The following is a 22,288-nucleotide window of genomic DNA, read 5'->3' on the forward strand; positions in this document are numbered from 1 at the left end:
CGTCAGCGCGGCGGCGCGGGGCTCTGTCGCTCGCGCTGGCTTCAGGCGGCGCTGCCGGCGCGCAGCGAGCGATCGCCCTGCGCGCCTTTGGATGTAAATCTTAGGGGACCGTCGCCCCCCTCAACGGCTTGTGTCTCCGCGAACCAGAGCCCAGAGTAAGGAACCCTGGGGACTTTGGGGCGGTTTTACTTCTCCCGCAACGTTTTTCGTCAGAGACCGTGGAAGAGGCCCTACCGCTGGTGCCTTTCTTCAGTTTCCTCAAATTATAACTCCACCAGCCCTGCGAAGCGCCGGACCTCCCCCCTCCAGCAACATGGTGCTAACTCGGATGTCTGCGAGATCCGTTGTGGCGTTTACAGGGCTTTCCCTTAAATTTATGGACAGTACACTCGAAATTAATTTTCTGGCACTTGGATATCAGTTTATTTAGTTAAAAACATGTGACTTTGTTGCCAGTTCACCCATTGCCACTTGGACTTCATCAACCTTAAAAATAAAACTCAGTTATTTTAACCAGCGAAAAACGGGCTTGTCTGGGAACACCAGAGAATTGCAATTCAGGACTAAGGAGACCCGGCAAAACCTTAGGTAAGTCCACAGAGTAAAGGAATGCTTCTATAGAGTAACGGGTGGACTTGGGAGGGGCTGTTAATAAAAGTCCATGGGAGTAAACTGGGAGTTCCAAGTATCGTGGCTTCTCATTGGCTGACTTGTGACAGTCTCTCATTGGCTGGGCTGTTACTGAAGTAGAGGGAACCTTCCTTCCACTTGCTGAGTCGTTAGGTAGCTAAACCAGTCTCCCCCCTCCCATTGGGTCTGCAATTGGTAAGGCGTGGTGGACAGGACAGGTCCCTCAGCCGGCCTCCCAGCTCCATCTCTTAATTTTTCACCCCTGGAAGGACTAACACAATGCAATTCAGATTTCCATATTCCTTTTAAATCAAAAACAAAAAAATCTCTTAAAGGTCAGGATACACTGGTTAACTGTGTATTTATGGTGGTAAATGATTAGCCATTCTGTTAGATCAAAATGTTTTGGAAGAAGCTTTAAAAAGCTCCTTCAGCCTCTAATTGTACAGTAAAGTGAAGGTCTACTTCTAGAACCTAGTCTGAATAGAACTCCTATCTGTTTATTTATCTTCCCTAATCTCACACTACCCTGTTCCTCTATAGTCATAAGAAGCTTTTATCAGAATACAGAGAAAATAACAAAATCACAAGTATCTTCTAAAGTCTAGTTACTATCCCATGAATCTGTCCCATTTTCATTCAAGAAATGTAAGAAATGCTTAGCAAAAATTATTAGGTACCTGGTTCTACAAATACACTGGAACAAATCCAAATATGGTAACAGGAATGAAAGTTCATACTTTTAAATAAAATGCAAGATTTTTCCATGGTCTCTTGAAGGAAAGATAATAATGTGGTTTTAAAAGTTTTACCAGTTTGTACTATAGTTTCACAGAATTATCCTTAGCCTTAGAAGATTTAAATAAGAGTTCTCCCCTTAGATTATCAACTTGTCACCCTCTAGAAGAGATTTTTAGTTTGTGAAAGATGACTTATAGTCAGTTCTTTAATTACTGTTACTGATTCCCAGATGCTTAGATGTTCCCAGCATTGTACAGATCCCAGCAACCCAACTGTACCCTTTGATATTTTCTTTCTCCTCTGTCAGCACTGTGGCATGCAACCTGGCATGTTGTTAACTGAAGGGGTTTGGCCCTTCACTTGGCCAAACCAAATAATTCCAATGAAAAATGCTATTTGGTATCTCAGTTATCTGGGTGGGGTATAATCATCACTTAAATGATTTCCTTCTTTGTATTTATGTGCATCTAAACTGTATTTTTGTAAAGGATTCTCAAGAGGCTATTATCAGAGAGAGGCAAGGAATTCTTAACAAGCTCAGCTAATTTAAAAAAAAAATGAAACAAACAAAAACAAGTTGACATTCAATTGGATGGAGAGGTGATTTAGTCAAATTATAAAACTAGAAAGAATCTTAGAAGGCCCTCTATTTGGATCCTCTAACTTCAAGCTACTGTACACTCTGCTCACCCAAAAAGATGATTGTATTTCCTATTTTAGAACATCTCTAAGCTGCAGAATTCACAGTCTCTCTTGATGAACAGTTTAATCAGCCCAGGTTCTGTACAGCTGACCAAACTCCGTTCCTTTTGTACAGGAAATGAAGCTTGTTCGGAGAATGCCTCAGGGATTACTGGAGACTCATGTGTGGGTAGCATAGTAAAAACTTTGGCCAGCTGGTTAATTTTATGGAAGGCAAGGCAGGATTGAACAACATCCACCAAAGAATTATTTGAGACATCTCACACATACAGTTCACCGAAACGTTTCCATATAATTTTCAACAAAAGGACATACAATCTTGTAAATAGATTTGTTAATTATTAGTCTCCTAAAAATTATATTTGATCTTCTTATAATTATATTTTTACATGATACCCTGTCAAGTTCTGGTCTGTGGTCTATAATAGGAAGGAATCAAACAATCCAAATGAAGCTGTGCTTGATTTTTCAAAATTATCCCCTTAATTAGTGGTTAGTAAACTAATGCACATGTAAAAGTCACCTGGGGGAGGTGGTTAGAATAGGTACCTGAGCCCAACTGGAAGATTCTGATGCAGTAAATCAGAAGTGGGGCTGGAAATCTCCCCAGGTGGGCCAAAAGATAATCCTTATACCACATGGTGAAAAACTCTATGCAAAATGGGGAATAACCATTTCCATTTACCACAAAACCTTGTATCTTAGAAATTTTAAAGGGCCACGTAAACATCTAGGAGAAGAGTTTTTGGTTCCAGTAGAGGGTGGCAAGAAGGGCACCATTTCCAGAATCACCTAGAGAGCTTGGGAATCTTCCTACTCACAAATATCCCCTAAAAGACTCCATGGATATGAAATTCTGGGGAATTCATACCCAGTATGTAATGCAGATAACTCTGAATGTTACTTGATAAATCATTCCGTGATGGGGCTTCCTTTAACAGATAACTCAGTTGTTTTCTTAGCATCCAGCTGAGATGAACCAAGTTTAAGAAATGAGTATACTAAAATTCATGTGGAACCACAGAAGACCCCGAGTAGCCAAAGCAATCCTGAGAAGGAAGAATAAAGCTGGGGGGATTATGTTCCCTGACTTCAAGCTCTTCTACAAAGCCACAGTAATCAAGACAATTTGGTACTGACACAAGAACACACCCACAGACCAATGGAACAGACTAGAGAGCCCAGATAGATATAAGCCCAACCATATGTGGTCAATTAATATATGATAAAGGAGCCATGGACATACAATGGGGAAATGACAGCCTCTTCAACAACTGGTGTTGGCAAACTGGACAGCTACATGTGAGAGAATGAGACTGGATTATTGTTTATCCCCATACACAAAAGTAAACTTGAAATGGATCAAAGACCTGAATGTAAGTCATGAAACCATAAAACTCTTAGAAAACAACATAGGCAAAAATCTCCTGAACATAAACATGAGCAGCTTCTTCCTGAACACATCTCCTCGAGCAAGGGAAACAAAAGCAAAAATGAACACATGGAACTACATCAAACTAAAAAGCTTCTGTAGAGCAAACAACACCATCAACAGAACAAAAGGCATCCTACAGTATGGGAGAATATATTTGTAAATGACATATCCGACAAGGGGTTAACATTCAAAATACATAAAGAACTCACATGCCTCAACAACCAAAAAGCAAATAGCCCGATTAAAAATGGGCGGAGGATATGAACAGACAATTCTCCAAAGAAGAAATTCAGATGGCCAACAGGCACATGAAAAGATGCTCCACATCACTAATCATCAGGGAAATGCAAATTAAAAACAATGAGATATCACCTCACACCAGTTAGGATGGCCGGTATCAAAAAGACTAAGAACAACAAATGCTGGCAAGGATGCAGAGAAAGGGGAACCCTCCTACACTGCTGGTGGGAATGTCAGCTAGTTCAACCATTGTGGAAAGCAATATGGAGGTTCCTCAAAAAAATAAAAATAGAAATACCATTTGATGCAGGAATCCCGCTCCTAGGAATTTACCCAAAGAATACAAGTTCTCAGATTCAAAAAGACATATGCACCCCTAAGTTTATTGCAGCACTATTTACAATAACCAAGATATAGAGGCAACCTAAGTGTCCATCAGTAGATGAATGGATAAAGAAGTGGCACATATACACAATGGAATACTATTCAGCCATAAGAAAGAAAGAAATCCTACCATTTGCAACAACATGGATGGAGCTGGAGGGTATTATGCTCAGTGAAATAAGCCAGACGGAGAAAGACAAGTATCAAATGATTTCCCTCATTTGTGGAGTGTACAACAAAGCAAAACTGAAGGAACAAAACAGCAACAGACTCACACAGACCCCAAGAAGGGACTAGTGGTTACCAAAGGGGAGGGGGAGGGGAGGGTGGGTGGGGAGGGAGGGAGAAGGGGATTGAGGGGTATTATGATTGACACACGTGATGTGGGGGGAATCATTGGGGGGGAGATAGTATAGCACAGAGAAGGCAAATAGTGACTCTATGGCATCTTACAGTACTAATGGGCAGTGACTACAATGGGGTATGGGGGGGACACAATATGAGTAAATGTAGTGACCACATTGTTTTTTCATGTGAAACCATATGAGTGTGTATCAATGATACCTTAATTAAAAAAATTAAAGAAAAAGGAATAAGTATATTAGATGGTTTTTTGGGATCTTGAATCAGTTCCCTTTACTTTAAAATGTTAGAACCAGTGGTCAGGTTGGGGGAAGCTTTGGACAATTGGCAGGCGGAATCAAAAGTTCTGAGGTGGGTTGCAAAAAGAGGTGGATGGGCAACAAGGAATAGCGGGTTCTTCAGGGTGCTGCTGCAGACCACCCGCTGCCTTTGACCTTGATAGAAATGTTTCTTTTGTTCTTTACCGTGGCATCCTCAGAATGCAGATCTGTGGCCAAAACATCAGTCCTTGGAAAGGCAAATTCTGTAGCCTCTACTTTCTCAACTGTAAAAAGAATCAAACTTTATTTTTAGAATAATTGCATTCGCCTTTGTTCCATTTATGGTTGCCTTGATTCCTCTTTGGGAAATGAGGACACTCATAAGTTAATTTTTTTGACTAGGCCAAGAACTTTGAAACAAAGCAGCAGCTTTCCCGTTTCTGTGGGGAGGTGGATGGAAGCATAGGCGTGAGCTCAGGAGCAGGGACTGTGGAGCCAGCCTGGCTGGCTTTGGATCCTGCTTCCATTCTTTACTAGTTCTCTGACTTAGTCAACTTACCCAGCTTTGCTGTGTCTCCATTCTGTCATCTGAAAAATAGGGCTTAATATAGGGAACCTACAGGGTAGGGTTGTGAAGGTGACCAATGAGCTTTCAGAATAGTGCTGAGCACAATAAACATTCGATAAAAACTAGCTATTCTTTCCACAATTTACTGTTAAATATTCAATGTTTTCATGCTTTTAAGGCAACTTTCAATTTCTTCATCTTCCTCTGTTTATGGAATCTAGAGAAACCAAATTCTTTAAATCAGAAGATAATGCTCATTATCTTAGAGGATTCTGATACTGTTTTAAACAATATTATGATTACTCTTGATGGTGTTTTATCATTTTAATCTAGGGGATTTTGTGGCCAAAACAAAAATTTTTAAATCAATAAATAGGTACTGTGATAGTCTGGAGAAATGGTGCAGGTACCTAAACAGCAAAGGCTATTACCCTGTGTGTGTGTTTTGTTTTTAGTTGGTGGGGAGTGGGGAGATGCTCTAAGGGTAAAAGACCTAAGAACTTCATGACACTCCTACCCCCAAGGAATTCTGGGGAACAACAGGCAAAGCAAGGGGGAAGAGATTGTTCTTTAGAGAAGTCAGTATGTCTCATGACTGTTTAACCATTGAAAACACTTTAATTTTTGCAGAACCACAGAAGCCAGTAAAAAAAAAAATAGTAGTGTAACTGAGTATTGATTAAATCAGTGCTGTTTATCCCATAGTTAGTGTACAATACTTAGGGTTAAACAGCACATCCTTCTAAGAACACTAGATGGTGCTCTGAATTCAGTTTTGGGATTCAAACTACCTCAGGAAATGGCTCTCTCATTCAACAAGTATTTATTAGGTAATGAACAAAATATTAAAAGTCCCTCCCCTTGTGGAGCTAGTTTAGTGGGGATGGTGGGGGAAGACAGACAATAAAAAACTGACATAGTAAGTCATATTAGAAATACAGTGTATTAGAAAGTGGTAAGTGCTATGGAAAATAGAGCAGGGACTGTTGGATCCCATTTTCATGAAGTTCAGGAATCAGCAACATGAATTTATGATGTTAGAAGTGGTTCTCTCCTGGGTAATGACCGGGGGAGGGCATGCGAGAACACTCTAAGTGCCGGAAGTTTTCTCTGTCCTGATCTGTGTGCCCATATATGTAAAAAGTCACCTGTGCTATAAACTTGTGATATTTCCATTTTATGGAATATAAGTTACAATAAAAATATTTTTTAAAAAGGAAAGAAAATCGAGCAGGGAAAGTGGGGTTGGGGGAAGTAGCAATTTTAAATAGGCTGGTCAGGGTGGGCTTCATTGAGAGGTTGACATTTGAACAAAAACTTGGGTCCCCCGAAGTGAACGACAGGGACACTTGGGGAGAAAGTGGTCCAGGAAGAGGAACCACCAAGGCCGATACCTAAGTCCTAAGGCGGGAGAGGCCTGGCCTGTTTTAAGGATTGCAGGTGAACCAGGGTGGTTGGAAAGGACGAGCTGGGGGGAAAGAGTGTTGGGGGAGAGGGGGGAGGAGGAGGCCAGGTTATCGTCTATGTGAGGATTTTTACTTCTACCCAGATTTCAGATAACAATGCCTTTAATAGAGGTTGTGATTTGAAACAAATATTGGGGAAGCTGAATGAATTAGTGATATGAGACATCATAAATTACAGGCAAATTAACATTGACTTAGGTAAACTCAGTAGTTGATGAGATGTGTTGATTTAAAGGAAAATTACATCAGTGATTTGGCTCACCTCACATTCTGTACTCATGGTCAAAAGCAAGTCTAACAAAAGAAGACAATGCTTTCATGTAAAAACAGGGATATGGTTTTTCCTCTTCCCTCCCTGAATAATTCAGTCCTAAACCATTAGGAGGGGCCAAAGAAAATAGGAGACTGTGTAGGGTAGGTGAGCCACAGGGTCCCAGAACAGGGTGTGGGAGTCCCACCGGGCTGAGGAGGGCACCCCACAAAGGGGCACCCTGGGGTGGGGTGTCAGAGCTTGTGCAAGGTGAGAAGGAGGTCTGCAGGACCTGCAGGGTGTGTCAGAGGAGGAGGAGGGTAAAGAGGGTGTTTGGGTGAAGGGGCAGCCTGGGCAGGATGTTGGAGCAAAAGCTGGGTGAGGAGGGCGTCTGCATGGAGGGCAGTTTTGGAGTCCAGCCTGATGGGGGCGGTAGGGCAGGGAGGGAGCCCGTGCAGGATCTCAGCACCCAGGAGCCAGGGGCCTACCGTGAAGAAGGGCAGCCCGGTGCCGGGTCTCAGAGCCCAGGTCAGGTGAGGGCATGCACACAGAGAGTGGGTGGGTGTGGGGTGCTCAACCGAGCCGGGGAAGAAGGGCTGCGTGTGGGTGGAAGCACTTAGGACAGGGGACGTGCTCTGCTGGAGTAAGGAAGGCTTCCATGGGGTCAGGTAGCCTGGGCCAGGTATTGGCTCAAGGGAGGAGCAGGGCACCTGTGCCAGGAGGGAGTTTGGTTGCCTAGCGGGGATAGATCAAATCAGAGTACTGGGGATAATAGAGGCTAGAGTTCCCACTGTCAGAGAAGGGAATCACAAATGGGAACGGGAGCCCAGGTGCTAGACTGAGTGACAGCACACCTTGTTTTATCATACTTCACTTGACCACACGTCACAGATGCTGTATTTTTTTCTAAATTGAAGGTTTGTGGTAACCCTACAAGCCTGCTGGCACCATTTGCCCAACAGCATTTGCTTACTTCATAGCTCTATGTTACATTTTGGTGCTTGTAATCTTTCAAACCTTTTCATTGTTGCATTTGTTTGTTACGATGATCTCTGATCAGTGATCTTTAATGTTGCTGTTGTAACTGTTCTGGGGTGCCATGAACCATGTCCATATAAGATGGCAAACTTTTGCAGGGGGCAAGGTGAGTATAAAGTTCTGCACTTGCAAATTTTTTTTTCTTATGTTGGTTTCAAATGTACAGCACAGTGATTCAACAGTTACCCATATTATCAAATCTTCACCTCCTCTAGTGTGGTTACAATCAGCATAGAAAGATGTTACAGAACCATCCTACTGTCCCCTGACCACCTTATATTGTGAATGCAAATTACTGTACCCCTTTATCCCCTTCACCCTCCGCCTCCACTCGCCCCAACTCCTCCCCCTTGATAAGCACTAGTCCCTCCTCGGAGTCTGTGAGCCTACTGCTGTTTTGTTCCTTCCCGGCAAACTTTTTTTAAAAAATATCTTTGTTAACAGGTGCTTGCCGTTTGTTGACTTTTTTTAAAAATCAAGTTGTAAGCTTTTATTACAAATTAAAGATGAGGGTCTTAAAAATCTCAACTTGATCAGATATAAAACTTTTAAAGGTGTATTGAGAAAACCAGTCTTAAAAAAAAAAGAAAATATGTTTGTCATTACCAAAAAGAGACATCTTTAGGTAAAAATAATAAAACACCCCATGCCGCATAGATAATGCAGGTAGTTCTGGTTATCTGGTCAGTGGGCAAAACGCAAGCGCTTAAGGTCCTCAGCTCCGATCTTCGTGCGTGTCTTGCTGCTGGGATTTCATACTCGGTTCTCACTGGATGACTGGCCCGGAGGGTGGTGGGTATGGGAAGCCGGCATTTGCTCAGCCCCACCCTGCTCAGCCTGCGGAGCCCACGAGTTCTCAGCTGGTAGATGAGCTGCTTTTGTCTCTGCCTTTGTGGTTTAGGGTTTCCCGGGCATCTGTGTTGGTGACTGAAGTTACAGTGGTTGCAGTGTTGAGGCTGGCTGCTGACCTCGGGTCTCATTTTGGTTTTCCTTATCCTCTTCCTCAGCGTCCTCTCTAGGCTGCCCTCGGCGAGGAGGACGCCTGCGGAATCGTGGGCTGTGACCCCGATACACACTCGGTCTTGCTGGTCTGCCTTGTGCTCTCCGCCCTGGTTATCAGCACCTTCCACCGCTGGTCCCCGCGCTGGAGGGTTGGAGCGCTGACAGCAGGCGCCCCTAGGGTCTCCGCAGGCAGTGAGGGAACCGTGTCCGGCCGGGGCCAGGCCTTTGGAGGCGCCCTCCCATCCCTCCTTCTTGCCCTCCCTCGCACTGTTCTGGCAGTTCCGCTGGTTAACTGCGTGGCGGGCCCCTGAGATGCAGAGAGCGTCTACAGTGGTTCCGGTCTGTGGCGTGTGTACTGCCTCAACTCCCCCAGGGCCTGTAGCGTTTGCTGCCACCTCACCCTTTTCTCCCGCAACAACATCAGATTCCACCGTCTCTCCATCTCCGACACTGCGAAATTCCAGCGATAGGAAATGAACAAAAGATGGGAGCTGAAGACCTTAAGCGCTGCTCCTTGCCTACTGACCGGAAGCCCAGAACTGTCTGCGTTCCCTCTGCAGCGGGGGCTTTGACTATTCCGGGGTTATTCTTCCCTAGGGCAGTCTGCTGCACAGATACGTCCTCCTTTGTGTCATTCCTGTTGATGAAACCGCATCCGTTTCTTATCTTACATGGAACCGTTGACTGTTCCCAAAACCTTCCTTGCGATGACCTTCTTGTCCCCGCTGGCAGGCACCACCCAAGTGTCCTGCGCCCGTGCCCCGTAGGGCCAGCCTTGGCGTCAGCAGTGCTGGGGGTGGGGACGGTGTGTTGGGGGGGAGGTGGGGTGGGCAGCTGCCCGGCCTCGGCCTCCCTGCTGTGGTGGTGATGGTGGCTGGGGCCGCCTCAGGCAGGGTGCGATGGTAACTAGGCTCGCTGCGGGGCTGCTCAGGGCTATCAGGGGTCCACTCTCCACTCCTGCTACTGATGAGATTCTAAGATGGCAAACTTAATCGATAAATGTGTGTGTCCTGACTGCTCCATCCAGTAGGCTGTTCCCGTTTCTCTCCCTTCCGTGGACCTCCCTATTCCCTGAGACAATATTGAAATTAGGTCAATTAATAACCCTACAGTGTGGCCTCTAAGTGTTCAGCTGAAAATAAGAATCAATTGATGTGGTAAACTCTATGTGGTCTTATTTTAGGAAATTGCCGCAGCCACCCCAACCTTCAGCAACCACCATCCTGATCAGTCAGCAGCCACTAACACCGAGGCAAGTCCCCTCCAGCAAAAAGACAATGTCTGGCCAAAAGCTCAGGTGGCGGTTAGCATTTTTTAGCGATAAAGTATTTTTCAATTAAGATGGTGTCTGCCCACTTCTTAACTCTAAAATTATTCTTTTCCCCTTTATAATATTTTGTGGAAGAGGTACTTTAAACCTATGTAATACTCTGTTCCTCTATAAACTTTCTGTATTGGCATGGACTCATGGTTTCCCGTTTTATTTAATGAGTTGTAATTGTTTCTTTTAGACGGTGCTATTGCACACTTAATAAACTACAGAGGTATGTCTCTAGAGGTATCCATGTGAACTCAGATTTCAATAAATGTATAGGAATAAATTAGATGTATATGTGTATCACAGGCATACATCTGTTTCGTATTTTTGGCCCTGAGAGGGCCTGGGAGCCAAGGTACCCCAACAACAATGAATGTGCATCTGAGTCCAAATCGCAGCTTCCAAACACCATTCTCCATTAAAAAGAACTAGGGCTCCTTGGAGAAATGGCTGTCTCTAGGGCTGGAGCAAAAAAAAGAACACGATGTGCCTGGGATGTCTTGTTGTGCCAGAAAGTACAAAGTGCTTGGAAATGATGTGTCAAGAGAACACAGAATGGGGGAGCCCCTGTTAGACAAATCAGGGAAAATTTCAACATCACAATAAATAAGGAAATTATAATTTATTAAAAAATAGGAAACCGTGAGTCCAGACCAATATAAATAAATGAATAAATAGAAAGTTTTGTAGAAGAACAGAATATTTACATAGGTTTAAAGTACCTCCTCCACAAAAGATTATATTATATAGGGGAATGGAGTAACTACAGTGAAGAGGCTGGCAGGCACCAACTTAATCAAATACTTCAAGTTAAACATCGTCTGTAATGGAACAAATCAAAATAATGTGCTACCTGATAGGAAAATGGGTACATAGCTATACTCATGAATAGACCAGTGACACGATGTTGCTAGGCATGATACATTGCTAAACACGATACATTGTTTATTTTTCCCTTAACATTTTTGAAATTTTAAAGAGAGATTAAGTAAATAGATGGCATGGCTGGAACAAAAACAGGAGAGACTACAGTTGATAGAAAGAGAGAAACCTTGGGGCACTCAAAGTAAAATACCCAGAGATCATCTGTGCTCTTTCCTGCCTCCCCAGCACACACTGTCTGCGTTAGTGGGACCGGACACTGCTGAGAATTCTCAGGTAGAACCTCTGTGGGAGGTTCAGCGGTAACCATGACAGCTGTCTCACTTATTGTAACCTTTCAGAAGTATGTATTTATTGTAAAGCAATTTCACTAATATATCTCAGCTGCTAGATTTTTAAGTCACTTTTTCTTCCTTCTACTCTTCTTTCTTTTGCTTTTATTTTTGTTTTATTTCTCCTACTAACTTTGATTTCCTTCTGTTCCTCCCACCCCCACCCCTATTGCTGCATAATAAATCACAATCGAGGGGTTTAAAACATAAGTATTTAGTGATGTGCATTTTATTTTTTTTTAAATCAGGAAACTGAAAAAAAAAAAGATGAGATTAGATAATTTTTCGCTCCTTTCAAAGCCTGGCTTTCAGGACTATGTGGACGCAGGAGCACTGGTGGTTATGCCAGATGCTGAGCACTGACTCTTCCCTCTGTTCATTCCTGTTGTTAAAATCCTGATAATCTGTGAAAAAAGAAGTGTTTTCCAGTGAAGGGGAAATGTCCCTATACAAGGAATCAGGAAAGAAAATAAAAGAACACTAACATTAAAAAAAAAAAAAGTATTCATGTAATACCTCTGATGGCTTCTCTGTGTCAGGAATTCAGAGTGACTTGGATACCCAGTCCTGTCTTGGAATCTCTGTTAAGACTGGTTATTTGTCAGCTGGGGCTCCAGTATGTGGAGGCTTGGCTGGGGCTGGAGGATTCACTTCTCGAGTGACTCACTCACATAGCTGGCGTTGACTGTCTGCAGGAAACCTCAATTCCTCTCTGCTAGGGCCTCTCCACAGGTCTCCTGAAGTGTCCTCACAGCATGGTGGCTGGCTTAATGTGGAGAGAATAATCCAAGAGACCAAAGCAGAACCCCATAACACTTAAAACTGGAAGTCACACGTGGTCACTTTGTTGTAGTACTGGTCTGCTGGTGGTAAATTCTACTTGCTCTTGTTTATCTCAAAATGCCTTTATTTTGCCTTCATTCTCTAAAATATTTTGTTGGCTGTAGAATTCTGGATGCCCTGAACTCTCACCTTTGGTTTTAAAGCTATTCTAAATATTTTTTCACTGAAAAATAAATGACATTCAGAGACCAAAATGATCTCTCTCACCAGGGCAGGGTCTTCATTTTTGCTAATAGTGTAAATCTCATCGTTTTTGCTGATTTTCCCTCATGGTGGCTGCTCATGTGCTTAATGATCTGAGATTGTGAGGTCATATTTGCTTGCTCTTAATCTATGGGAATCCTGTGGATCTAAATTAGGGAAACTTTCCTCCAGAGAGGGTTTGATCTGCTTTCTCAGGAAGCAAGATTGATGGTCCTGGCCTGAAGTGTGCATCTTCAGTTCAGCCCCATATCAACTGCTAGTCTGAGGGTCAGTATCTTGGTTTCAGCCATACTAAAGATTTTTGCCTTAGTGGTTTCCTTAGGTTTACCATTTGGTTACTGATCTCTGCTTCCAGTTCTGATTTGAGTTCCTGGTTGTTGGTTTTTTTGTTTATGTTTTGTTTGATAAACAAAATTTGTGTTATTTGTTGGGATCTCAGCAATGAGTTTGAAGGTATGTTTTATCCTGTTTTGTAGTAGAAGGGTCTTTCAGGGAATATGCCCACCTTATTGCCACACCAGAAATATCCCATTCACTCTCCAGTTTACTTCAAGTCTGACTTTTTTCTCTACCCTTCCAGCTTGCCGAAGTTGCCATTAACCTCCTTGTTAACAAACCTAGTGGATACACTTCTGTCTTCATCTTATCAGGCCTCTCAGCAGCATTAATACAGTTGACCTTCATTTATTCTTTCTTCTCATATGAGCCAAGCATTGTTTTGGATGCTAGGGAATGAACAGAACAAACAAAAATCCTGGAGATAGGAGGTAAATAATAAACACTAAACAAAATAAGCATATATTCTATAATAAGGCAAAAGGTAGTAAATACTAAAGAGCAAAAATTGGGGTAGGAAAAGAGGCATCCAGGAGTCCTAGGAAAGAGGAGAGATTTTACAAGAAGGGTAAGCCTCGTTGAGAAGATGATATTTGAGGAAATACTTGAAGAAGGTAAAGCAGTGACCTACGAGGACATGTGAGGGAAGAACCCTCTAGTTAGTGAAAACAGCTAGCGTGGAGGCCTGCAGCAGGACTGTGCCGAGTATAGTATTTTCAGGAAGAGGAGAAGTTCAGGGTGGCTGGAACAGAGTGAAATGAGATAGGGGATGAGATCAGATAGGGTTGGGGTGTGGGATAGAGGGGGTTTGGCAGATCTATAGGACCCTGTAGGCCACTACAGAGACTGACTGACTGAGACGGGAGGCCATTTTTTGTGCGGAGTTGTGACATGAACTGACCTGTTTCTGCGTGGTCTGTCTGACTGCTTGCTGTGTTGAAGAAAACCATAGGGGGTCAAGGATGAAGGCAGACAGACTTGAGATGCTAGTAGCCATCCTCCTTGACCCTTTTTTCCTCTCTCAGGTAAACTACCTTATCTCCAGATTTTTCTCTTGCCTTACTAGCAACTTCCTTCTCCAACACCTTTTTTCCATTTCCAAAATGTTGGTCCTGAGCATTGGTTCTGAGACCCTTCTGGTGTCTAGGTCCAGTCACTGTGCCTTCTCCTGCAGGTCTATGGCTCTTAATGGTTTCAATACCTGTAGTTTGTGCTGGTGATGCACAAACTTAAAGATCCAGTCCTGACCTCAGTACATGTAAATCCAATAGCCTACTTGCTTGCTAATTGGAACTCTTCATTTCTCCCCAAAGCTCTCCTCCCCAGCCCAGGCTTCCATACCCCAGTGTATGGCAGTGTACTTGCTCAAGCCAAAAAAAGCAGAGGCATCATTAATACATCCCTTCCCCTCACTCCCATTTCCATTCCCCCAGCAAGACACGTTCTACTCCTGATCAATGTGCTATTTCAACTGAAATGCTATGCCTTAAAAAATCTCAGTGGTTTGGTGAGGCTTAGAACCTCATCCCCCCTGTTTTGAGAGAAATCTTCTGCATCCGTGGATGTTTTATTGCCCTTGTCTAGCTTGGATTAACACATAGTCTACAGGCACACACCTGATCATCTACATTTGCTCTCTTACAACACTAAACTATGTTTTCTACCTTTATCTTGCATCTACCTACCACTTCAGCATTTTATTAAAAATAAAAAAATAATAATAATAAAGGGAGAAATGTGGGATCCACATATAAATCAAGTATAAAAATCAAACGAATATTCATGTTTGACCTGATTGTTTATAGTTCATGATGCGTGATCAAAACCGAAAGTTTCTGTGATGACTGCCCTTGTACTGTTCACCATGTAAGAACTTATTCACTATGTAAGAATTTGTTCACCATGTGAGAACTTGTTTGTTATGCTTCCGAAGATTGGAGACTGACGAGAATTAGGCTTGGGGTGGATTAATGATTGTGCATTGAGCATTGACTCCCCTGTACAGAATTTTATTGTTGTTAACAATCATTTGATCAATAAATATGAGAGATGCAAAAAAAAAAAATTACCAATCTCACTCTCCAATCTGCAAAAAAAAAAAATCTCAGTGGTTTAAACAATGAATATTTCTCTCAATTACAAAACTGCAGAACAGTTGGTATTTGGCTGAGCTTGGCTAACTTGAGTGTAGGCTGCAGAATGGGTTGGGGTCTCCTCCATGTGTATTCATTCATTTATTTCTTCCCTGAAGAAAACTCCAGTAGTTCTTTAAATGCTGGTTAAAGCTGAGCTCTGAATTTACCATCAAGAACGTACTGGAAAAAGAGGAGAAACAGAGTGCAAGAACTGAAATTATATCTTTTTTGGGGAGTGCCCACTTCAAAATCTTCCCAATTTTTAGCTGTCTTTCTCTTTTCATTGCAAGTTTTCTTATGATGATAAAATACTCTGTTTTTGGTTATTTTTAACAAATTGTACTGTCTTCATGAAAAACCCCCAGAAGATCAACAGAGGAGAATTTTTCTTTAAAAAATACAGTAAACTACCAGGATACAAAATTAATACACAGAAATCTGTTGCATTCCTATACACTAATGATGAACTAGTAGAAAGGGGAATCGGAAAAACAATTCCATTCACAATTGCATCAAAAAGAATAAAATACCTAGGAATAACACTGACCAAGGAAGTGAAAGACCTGTACTCTGAAAACTAAAAGACACTTATGAGAGAAATTAAAGAAGATACAATAAACGGAAACACATCCCATGCTCATGGATAGGAAGAATTAATATTGTTAAAATAGCCATCCTGCCTAAAGCAATCTACAGATTCAATGCAATTCCTATCAAAATACCAACAGCATTCTTCAATGAACTAGAGCAAATCATTCTAACATTCACATGGAACCACGGAAGACCCCGAATAGCGAAAGCAATCCTGAGAAGGAAGAATAAAGCTGGAGGGATTACGCTCCCCAACTTCAAGCTCTACTACAAAGCCACAGTAATCAAGACAATTTGGTACTGGCACAAGAACAGAACAATAGACCAATGGAACAGGGTAGAGAGCCCAGATATAAACCCAGCCACATATGGTCAATTAATATACGATAAAGGAGCCATGGACATACAATGGGGAAATGACAGCCTCTTCAACAGCTGGTGTTGGCAAAACTAGACAGCTACACACAAGAGAATGAAACTGAATTATTGTTTAACCCCATACACAAAAGTAAACTCGAAATGGATCAAAGACCTGAATGTAAGTCATGAAACCATAAAACTCTTAGAAGACAACATAGGCAAAAATCTCCTGAATATAAGCATGAGCAACTTCTTCCTGAACACATCTCCTCAAGCAAGGGAAACAAAAACAAAATTGAGCACATGGGACTACATCAAACTAAAAAGTTTCTGTATGGCAAAGGACACCATCAACAGAACAAAAGGCATCCTACAGTATGGGAAAATATATTTGTAAATGACATATCCAACAAGGGGTTAACATCCAAAATATATAAGAACACACACCTCAACACCCACAAAGCAAATAGCCCGATTAAAAAATGGGCAGAGGATATGAACAGACAATTCTCCAAAGAAGAAATTCAGATGGCCAACAGGCACATGAAAAGGTGCTCCACATCACTAATCATCAGGGAAATGCCAATTAAAAGCACAATGAGATATCACCTCACACCAGTTAGGACGGCCAGCATCGAAAAGACTAAGAACAACAAATGCTGGCAAGGATGCTGAGAAAGGGGAACGAACCCTCCTACACTGCTGGTGGGAATGTAAGCAAGTTCAACCATTGTGGAAAGCAATATGGAGGTTCCTCAAAAAAATAAAAATAGAAATACCATTTGACCCGGGAATCCCATTCCTAGGAATTTACCCAAAGAATACAAGTTCTCAGATTCAAAAAGACATATGCACCCCTGTCTTTATCGCAGCACTATTTACAATAGCCAAGATATGGAAGCAACCTAAGTGTCCATCAGTAGATGAATGGATAAAGAAGAAGTGGTACATATATACTATGGAATACTATTCAGCCATAAGAAAGAAAGAAATCCTACCATTTGCAACAACATGGATGGAGCTGGAGGATATTATGTTCAGTGAAATAAGTTAGGTGGAGAAAGTCAAGTGCAAGTGATTTTCCTCATTTGTGCATTATAACAATGAAGCAAAACCAAAGGAACAAAACAACAGCAAACTCACAGACTCCAAGAAGGGACTAGCAGTTACCAAAGGGGAGGGGTGTGGGTTGATGGGTGGGGAGGGAGGGAGAAGGAGATTGAGGGGTATTATGTTTAGTACACATGGTGTAGGGGGTCACAGGGAAGACAGTGTAGCACAGAGAAGGCAAATAGCGAATCTGTGACATCTTACTACACTGATGGACAGTGACTGCAATGGGGCATGGGTGGGGACTTGATAATGTGGGTTTTTCATGTGAAACATTCCTAAAAGTGTATATCAATAATACCTTAATTAAAAAAGTAAAAATAAAAAAATACAGTAAACTCTGTTTTTTTCTTTTAAACAACTATGGTGGGGGAAAAATTTCTTCACTTTAGTTTGAATAGTCATGCTTTTAAGTTGCTTTGTGGTGGTTCTATATGAATGTTCATATAAACTTGTATCTCTCTCATTTAGAAGAAAATATTAAAGAAGGGAATTAGCTCATTAATTATTTAAAATACTTGGTGCAACTGTTCCTTATGAATTAATCCAGGCACTTGGAAGACAATTACACTTAGTGTTAATAACATTGCCATCCTTTTCCAGTACGCTGCTCTCCAAATACTATTGTGTTTTTATTGACAACATTCACTGTTACATATGCATATGGAAAACATGCATTTTCATCAGAATTACCATAATAGCATTAAGAGATTATTATTTTTTTCCAATTTCCTTGGAAGAAAATTCACTTAAATTAGATTATTTATTACTTGACTGCTCTCCTGTCTTTCCTGTATGTTTAGGTAACTGGAGTCCATTAAAGTATAAACTTCAGAATAAAAAGCATGATTTTATACATTAATGATTTCAAATAAAAGAGGAGTGCTTGTTTGTGCACCGCTTCTTTTGAGAAAGTTAAGTCTCTGTTCTGCTTAGGAGAGATAACAGTTTTTGTCCCTGTAGGTGGGCCCCCCTGGTGTAACCATTAGTTGCTAATTACTTGCAAACAAATAAACAATTAACTCCTCAAGCTGCTGGCAGGGTAAGTGTTCATTGACATGCTAAAACTTTCTAAGACAGGATTTTAATTAGTGACGTTCTAAATCCAGCCTCCTTGTCAGCGGAGCCGTAAGGTGAACCCCAGGAAGATCCCAGCCCTGTACACGTGGGGCAGAGCCAGCCACGAGGCTCGGAGAGGCCAGAGCTGTTGCTCTGTGCAGCCCACTCAAGGATGTCTCCCAGCCTTCAAGAAGACGCTCAGCTCAGGGAAAGCAAACCGTCTCCCTGCTCCTTTTCAATTGAGAGCATCTTAGGTCTGGACCAGAAGAAAGACTGCGTTCCATCACTGAAACCTCACAGGCCCTGGGCAGACAGCTGCAGCAACTCAGGTATGCCACAATTTAGTTTTTGAAACTCTTTGTTATTTCATTTGCGGTGCTTCATTTGGCCTTTATTTCGTACTACATTGAGCTAGGGAGAAATTGCAGTTTCATCCAATCACAGAACTGAAGGAGCTAGGGCTTTCAGTACCTCCCCTGAGTCCTTTGAGAAATAAAAGAATATCAGCCTTAGCCAAATGGGTGTAAAGTTCACTCGCAGGAAATGCCAAGAACCTGCATTTACTTCAAAAGGTCTCTGTATTTATTTGACACATCAGCTATTCTAAGTCTTTTTTCACTGAAAAGTAAATGATATTCAGAGACCAAAATGTTCTCTCTCACCAAGGCTGAATCTTCATTTTTGTTTGCTTTTTGGTTTTTGGTTGGTGACAGGTCAGTTCTCTGGTGAACCCAGAAGAATTCCACTAGGAAAATTAAAAACAAGTTATTGAAATTATTTCTTATAGAAGTTTGTGAAATACAGGATTGGACATCTAAGATGGGTTTATTTTTCTTTTTTTAGGGAAAGATGTTAACCTATGTCTACATGTTCCAAGCCTTCCTAATGGGATCTCACTCCCTGGTACTATGGATCACCCAGTACCAGAAGAAAGAGTTTTGAAATTCGAAAATTACTTCTCAGCCTCAGAAACACTGTCTTTGAGAAAAGAGTTGAGTTGGTATAGAGGCCGAAGACCAAGAACTGCTTTTACTCAAAACCAGGTGGGAAGTTTTTCAACCAGTAATGGTAATACAAAGGCTTTAACCGAAACCCTGTTGAGCAAAAGCCCATTTACTTTGGGATCTCAGTTTAGAAGTCTTATGCGTGAAACAATAGACTATCATTTTTAACAGTTTCTGGATAATCATGTTTTAAAAAGCATGCAGATTTATTGCCCAAGATTAAATGCAGTTATTTTGCTATACAAATTAAAGTCTATTTTATGGTGATATACTGAGTATCAACATTTCAAATAACTATTTTCTTATTCTTAGATTGAAGTGTTGGAAAATGTCTTTAGAGTAAACTGCTACCCCGGCATTGATATCAGAGAAGACTTAGCTCAAAAACTGAATCTAGAAGAGGATAGAATCCAGGTAATTTTCAAATTTAGTTGTTACTCGTGATGATTGAAATGTTAAGAATAATAAAATAATGTTTCTGAGAACTCCATTATTTTTCTTGAATTTTAGATCTGGTTCCAAAATCGGCGTGCAAAGCTGAAAAGATCCCACAGAGAATCACAGTTCCTAATGACAAAAAAAAATTTCAACACAAATAATCTGTAATAGATGGAAAACAAAACATGTGAGATCATCTTGCAGCTGCAGAACATGAAGAATCAATGGTCATCCCAAGTGTTAAAAATGTGACTTTTTTCTGCATTTAATCTGAGTATTGTCATTTTTTTCTGAAAACATATAAATAATTACTGTTATAACATGGCAGCTATTATAGTTGGGCACTTTTAGTTACAGTAAAAGCCTTGCCTATATATTTTAATAAACATTTTCAGAAAAAGCCAACTATTTTTTAAGTGAGTATATTTAACCTAATAAATTAGTTTCTAAAATCAGTGATCGCATGACTGACTGACTCCATAAACTGAATTCCATTTACAGAACAATTCAAGTAAAATAATCTGAAGAATGGCACAGAGTGTGATTTTCAGTTTCCTTTAGTGCATTTTGAAACATGATTATGCTTAAATGTATTACAGAATATTTGTTCATGAATCTTTAGTTTCTCTTGATGTCTGGCATAAAGCAGTGAGAATTTCTTACCATATATGAATACAAATCCTTACAGCATGCCAGTTTCAAGTTGTTTTTTTTTTAAGCAAAGCCATTATGCCAAAGAAGAGAGACAAAAGCTTCAGTCGTCATAGTCATACCATTGGAATTGTATTGCACCAAAGAACTGAGCTGCAATAAATGCAAATTTAAAAATATTTTTCCCATTCATTTAATGTTGTGCTTTACTTTCATTCATTAAAGTAATAATGACCATCTGGCTTACATCTATTTCCAGTTTAGTGATTTCCAGTCGCTGTATATTTTGTTACAAGTAATACTGAAAAGGTAGGATAACTGACCTGCCTTTTGTATGTGCTCTGTCATGGTCCCTGGAAATAATCTGGGCACTTTTAGGGACAAAAACTATGCTTTTTTTTTTTTAGCATTTGCCTTTCTACCTGTCAAAAGATGGGAATAGGAAAAGATGCAATCACAAAAGGGGAGTCCTACCACTCGAAGTCTGGGTATTTGTTTTCCAGTTAATTAATGGAAGGCCAAAGTGGGTGTTCGTTTTGAAATGTTTGCTTGAGGACTCCCGACTTTGTCTCCTGGAAGGTGTATTTTACAGCTTTGCCCATTTGAGTTGAATGCCCCCCTTGCTTCCCTTTTCTTTCTTTCCTGTTCTGTCCTTTTCTGAAAATTCTTACTGAATTATTGAATCAATACCCACTGTCTCTTTCTTTTCTTTTCTTTTTTCCTTTCTTTTTTTACTGCATGAAAAAGACTAGAAGGAGTTTGCATATTATTTCTGAGGTGAAGTAGCATAGGTCAGATTTCAGAGCTTTTAAAAGTCATTTACCAAGAGCGCGTTTGTGGTATAGAGCTGTGGCCCAACAACCAGTCAGCAATAAGCTGTGCTTATTCTGCTCCCTATTGCCGAGATAGAGAGTAAAGAGAAAAAGAAGCCCAGCAAGGCTGTGCCAGGAAGACTGGACGCATTAAACATATTCCAAGGAAATCTCTACTGTCTGGGCCACCACGTTTTCTAATATAAAGAGCTGCTTGCATTAACATAAAAATTTGAAGCACTGTTTATGAAATACATTAGTCAAAATTTATCCACCAGGAGCTTTCTTTGCTCTTCACTAGGTTCCTGTGAAATTATACTAAGTTGGAAGACTGGAAGTCAACCAGGAGTGGGTTGGAAGGGAAAATGTCACATGATGGGTAAGCTTTTTCAAACAGCCTTTTATTTTAATCCCAAAGGTCATATTTACATATTATTACAATTCAAGCAGTACATAAATAGAGTAAAATCTCCCCCAAATCTCATCATTCACAGATAACTATCAGTAAACATTTTTACCAATCTTTTGGTATGTATACATATATACACATGTACATGCATATATTTGTTTTTTCTATTTTTTTAAATATCAAATGTCATCACATTTGACATTCTGTGCATCTTACTGACATTTTGCCATGCCAGACATATGGCTCTGTGTTCTTAATGTTTGCTTAGTTTATAAGATTTCAAGTCCTGTACTTAACAAACTATTCCACAATATTAATATTTAAGTATCCATAATTTTTTAATTTTAATTTTTAATTGAAGTATAGTTGACAAATTATACTAAATTCAGGTGTACAACATAGTGATTCGATATTTATATACATTATTGTAGTCACTGTCTGTTGCCCTACAAAGATGCCACAGTAATATTGACTATATTTCCTGTGCTTTATTTTTCATCCCCATCATTTATTTATTTTATAACTGTAAGTTTGTTCCTCTTAATCCCCTTCACCTATGTTGACTTCCCCCACCCTCTTCCTCTCTGGCAACTGCCAGTTTGCTTGTATTTATGAGTCTGTTTCTGTTTTTTGTTTGTTTATTCATTCATCTGTTTTGTTTTTTAGGTTCCACATACAAGTGAAATCATATGGTTTTGTCATTCTCCGTTTGGCTCATTTTACCT

General features: G+C 40.8%; 1 protein-coding gene and 1 pseudogene across 2 annotated transcripts; one reads left to right on the plus strand and one right to left on the minus strand.

The window, feature by feature from the left end:
- The first annotated feature begins 33 nt into the window (after positions 1-33).
- On the plus strand, positions 34-20,225 carry HESX1 (HESX homeobox 1). Of its 2 annotated transcripts, none has more exons than XM_057486320.1 (5): positions 34-587; positions 18,314-18,578; positions 19,093-19,292; positions 19,566-19,667; positions 19,764-20,225. In XM_057486320.1, the coding sequence occupies exons 2-5, from the start codon at positions 18,422-18,424 to the stop codon at positions 19,857-19,859; spliced, it is 555 nt and encodes a 184-aa protein (XP_057342303.1). In that variant the 5' UTR covers positions 34-587; positions 18,314-18,421; the 3' UTR covers positions 19,860-20,225. The 2 variants fall into 2 exon arrangements, with proteins under 2 accessions (XP_057342303.1, XP_036734193.1); XM_036878298.2 differs by having other exon boundaries at positions 35-588; positions 18,300-18,578.
- On the minus strand, positions 8,996-13,944 carry LOC118908384 (Y-box-binding protein 1-like; annotated as a pseudogene).
- Positions 20,226-22,288: the final 2,063 nt, after the last annotated feature.

Source organism: Manis pentadactyla, chromosome 1 (genome assembly GCF_030020395.1).
Source record: "Manis pentadactyla isolate mManPen7 chromosome 1, mManPen7.hap1, whole genome shotgun sequence".
Lineage (NCBI taxonomy): Eukaryota > Metazoa > Chordata > Mammalia > Pholidota > Manidae > Manis > Manis pentadactyla.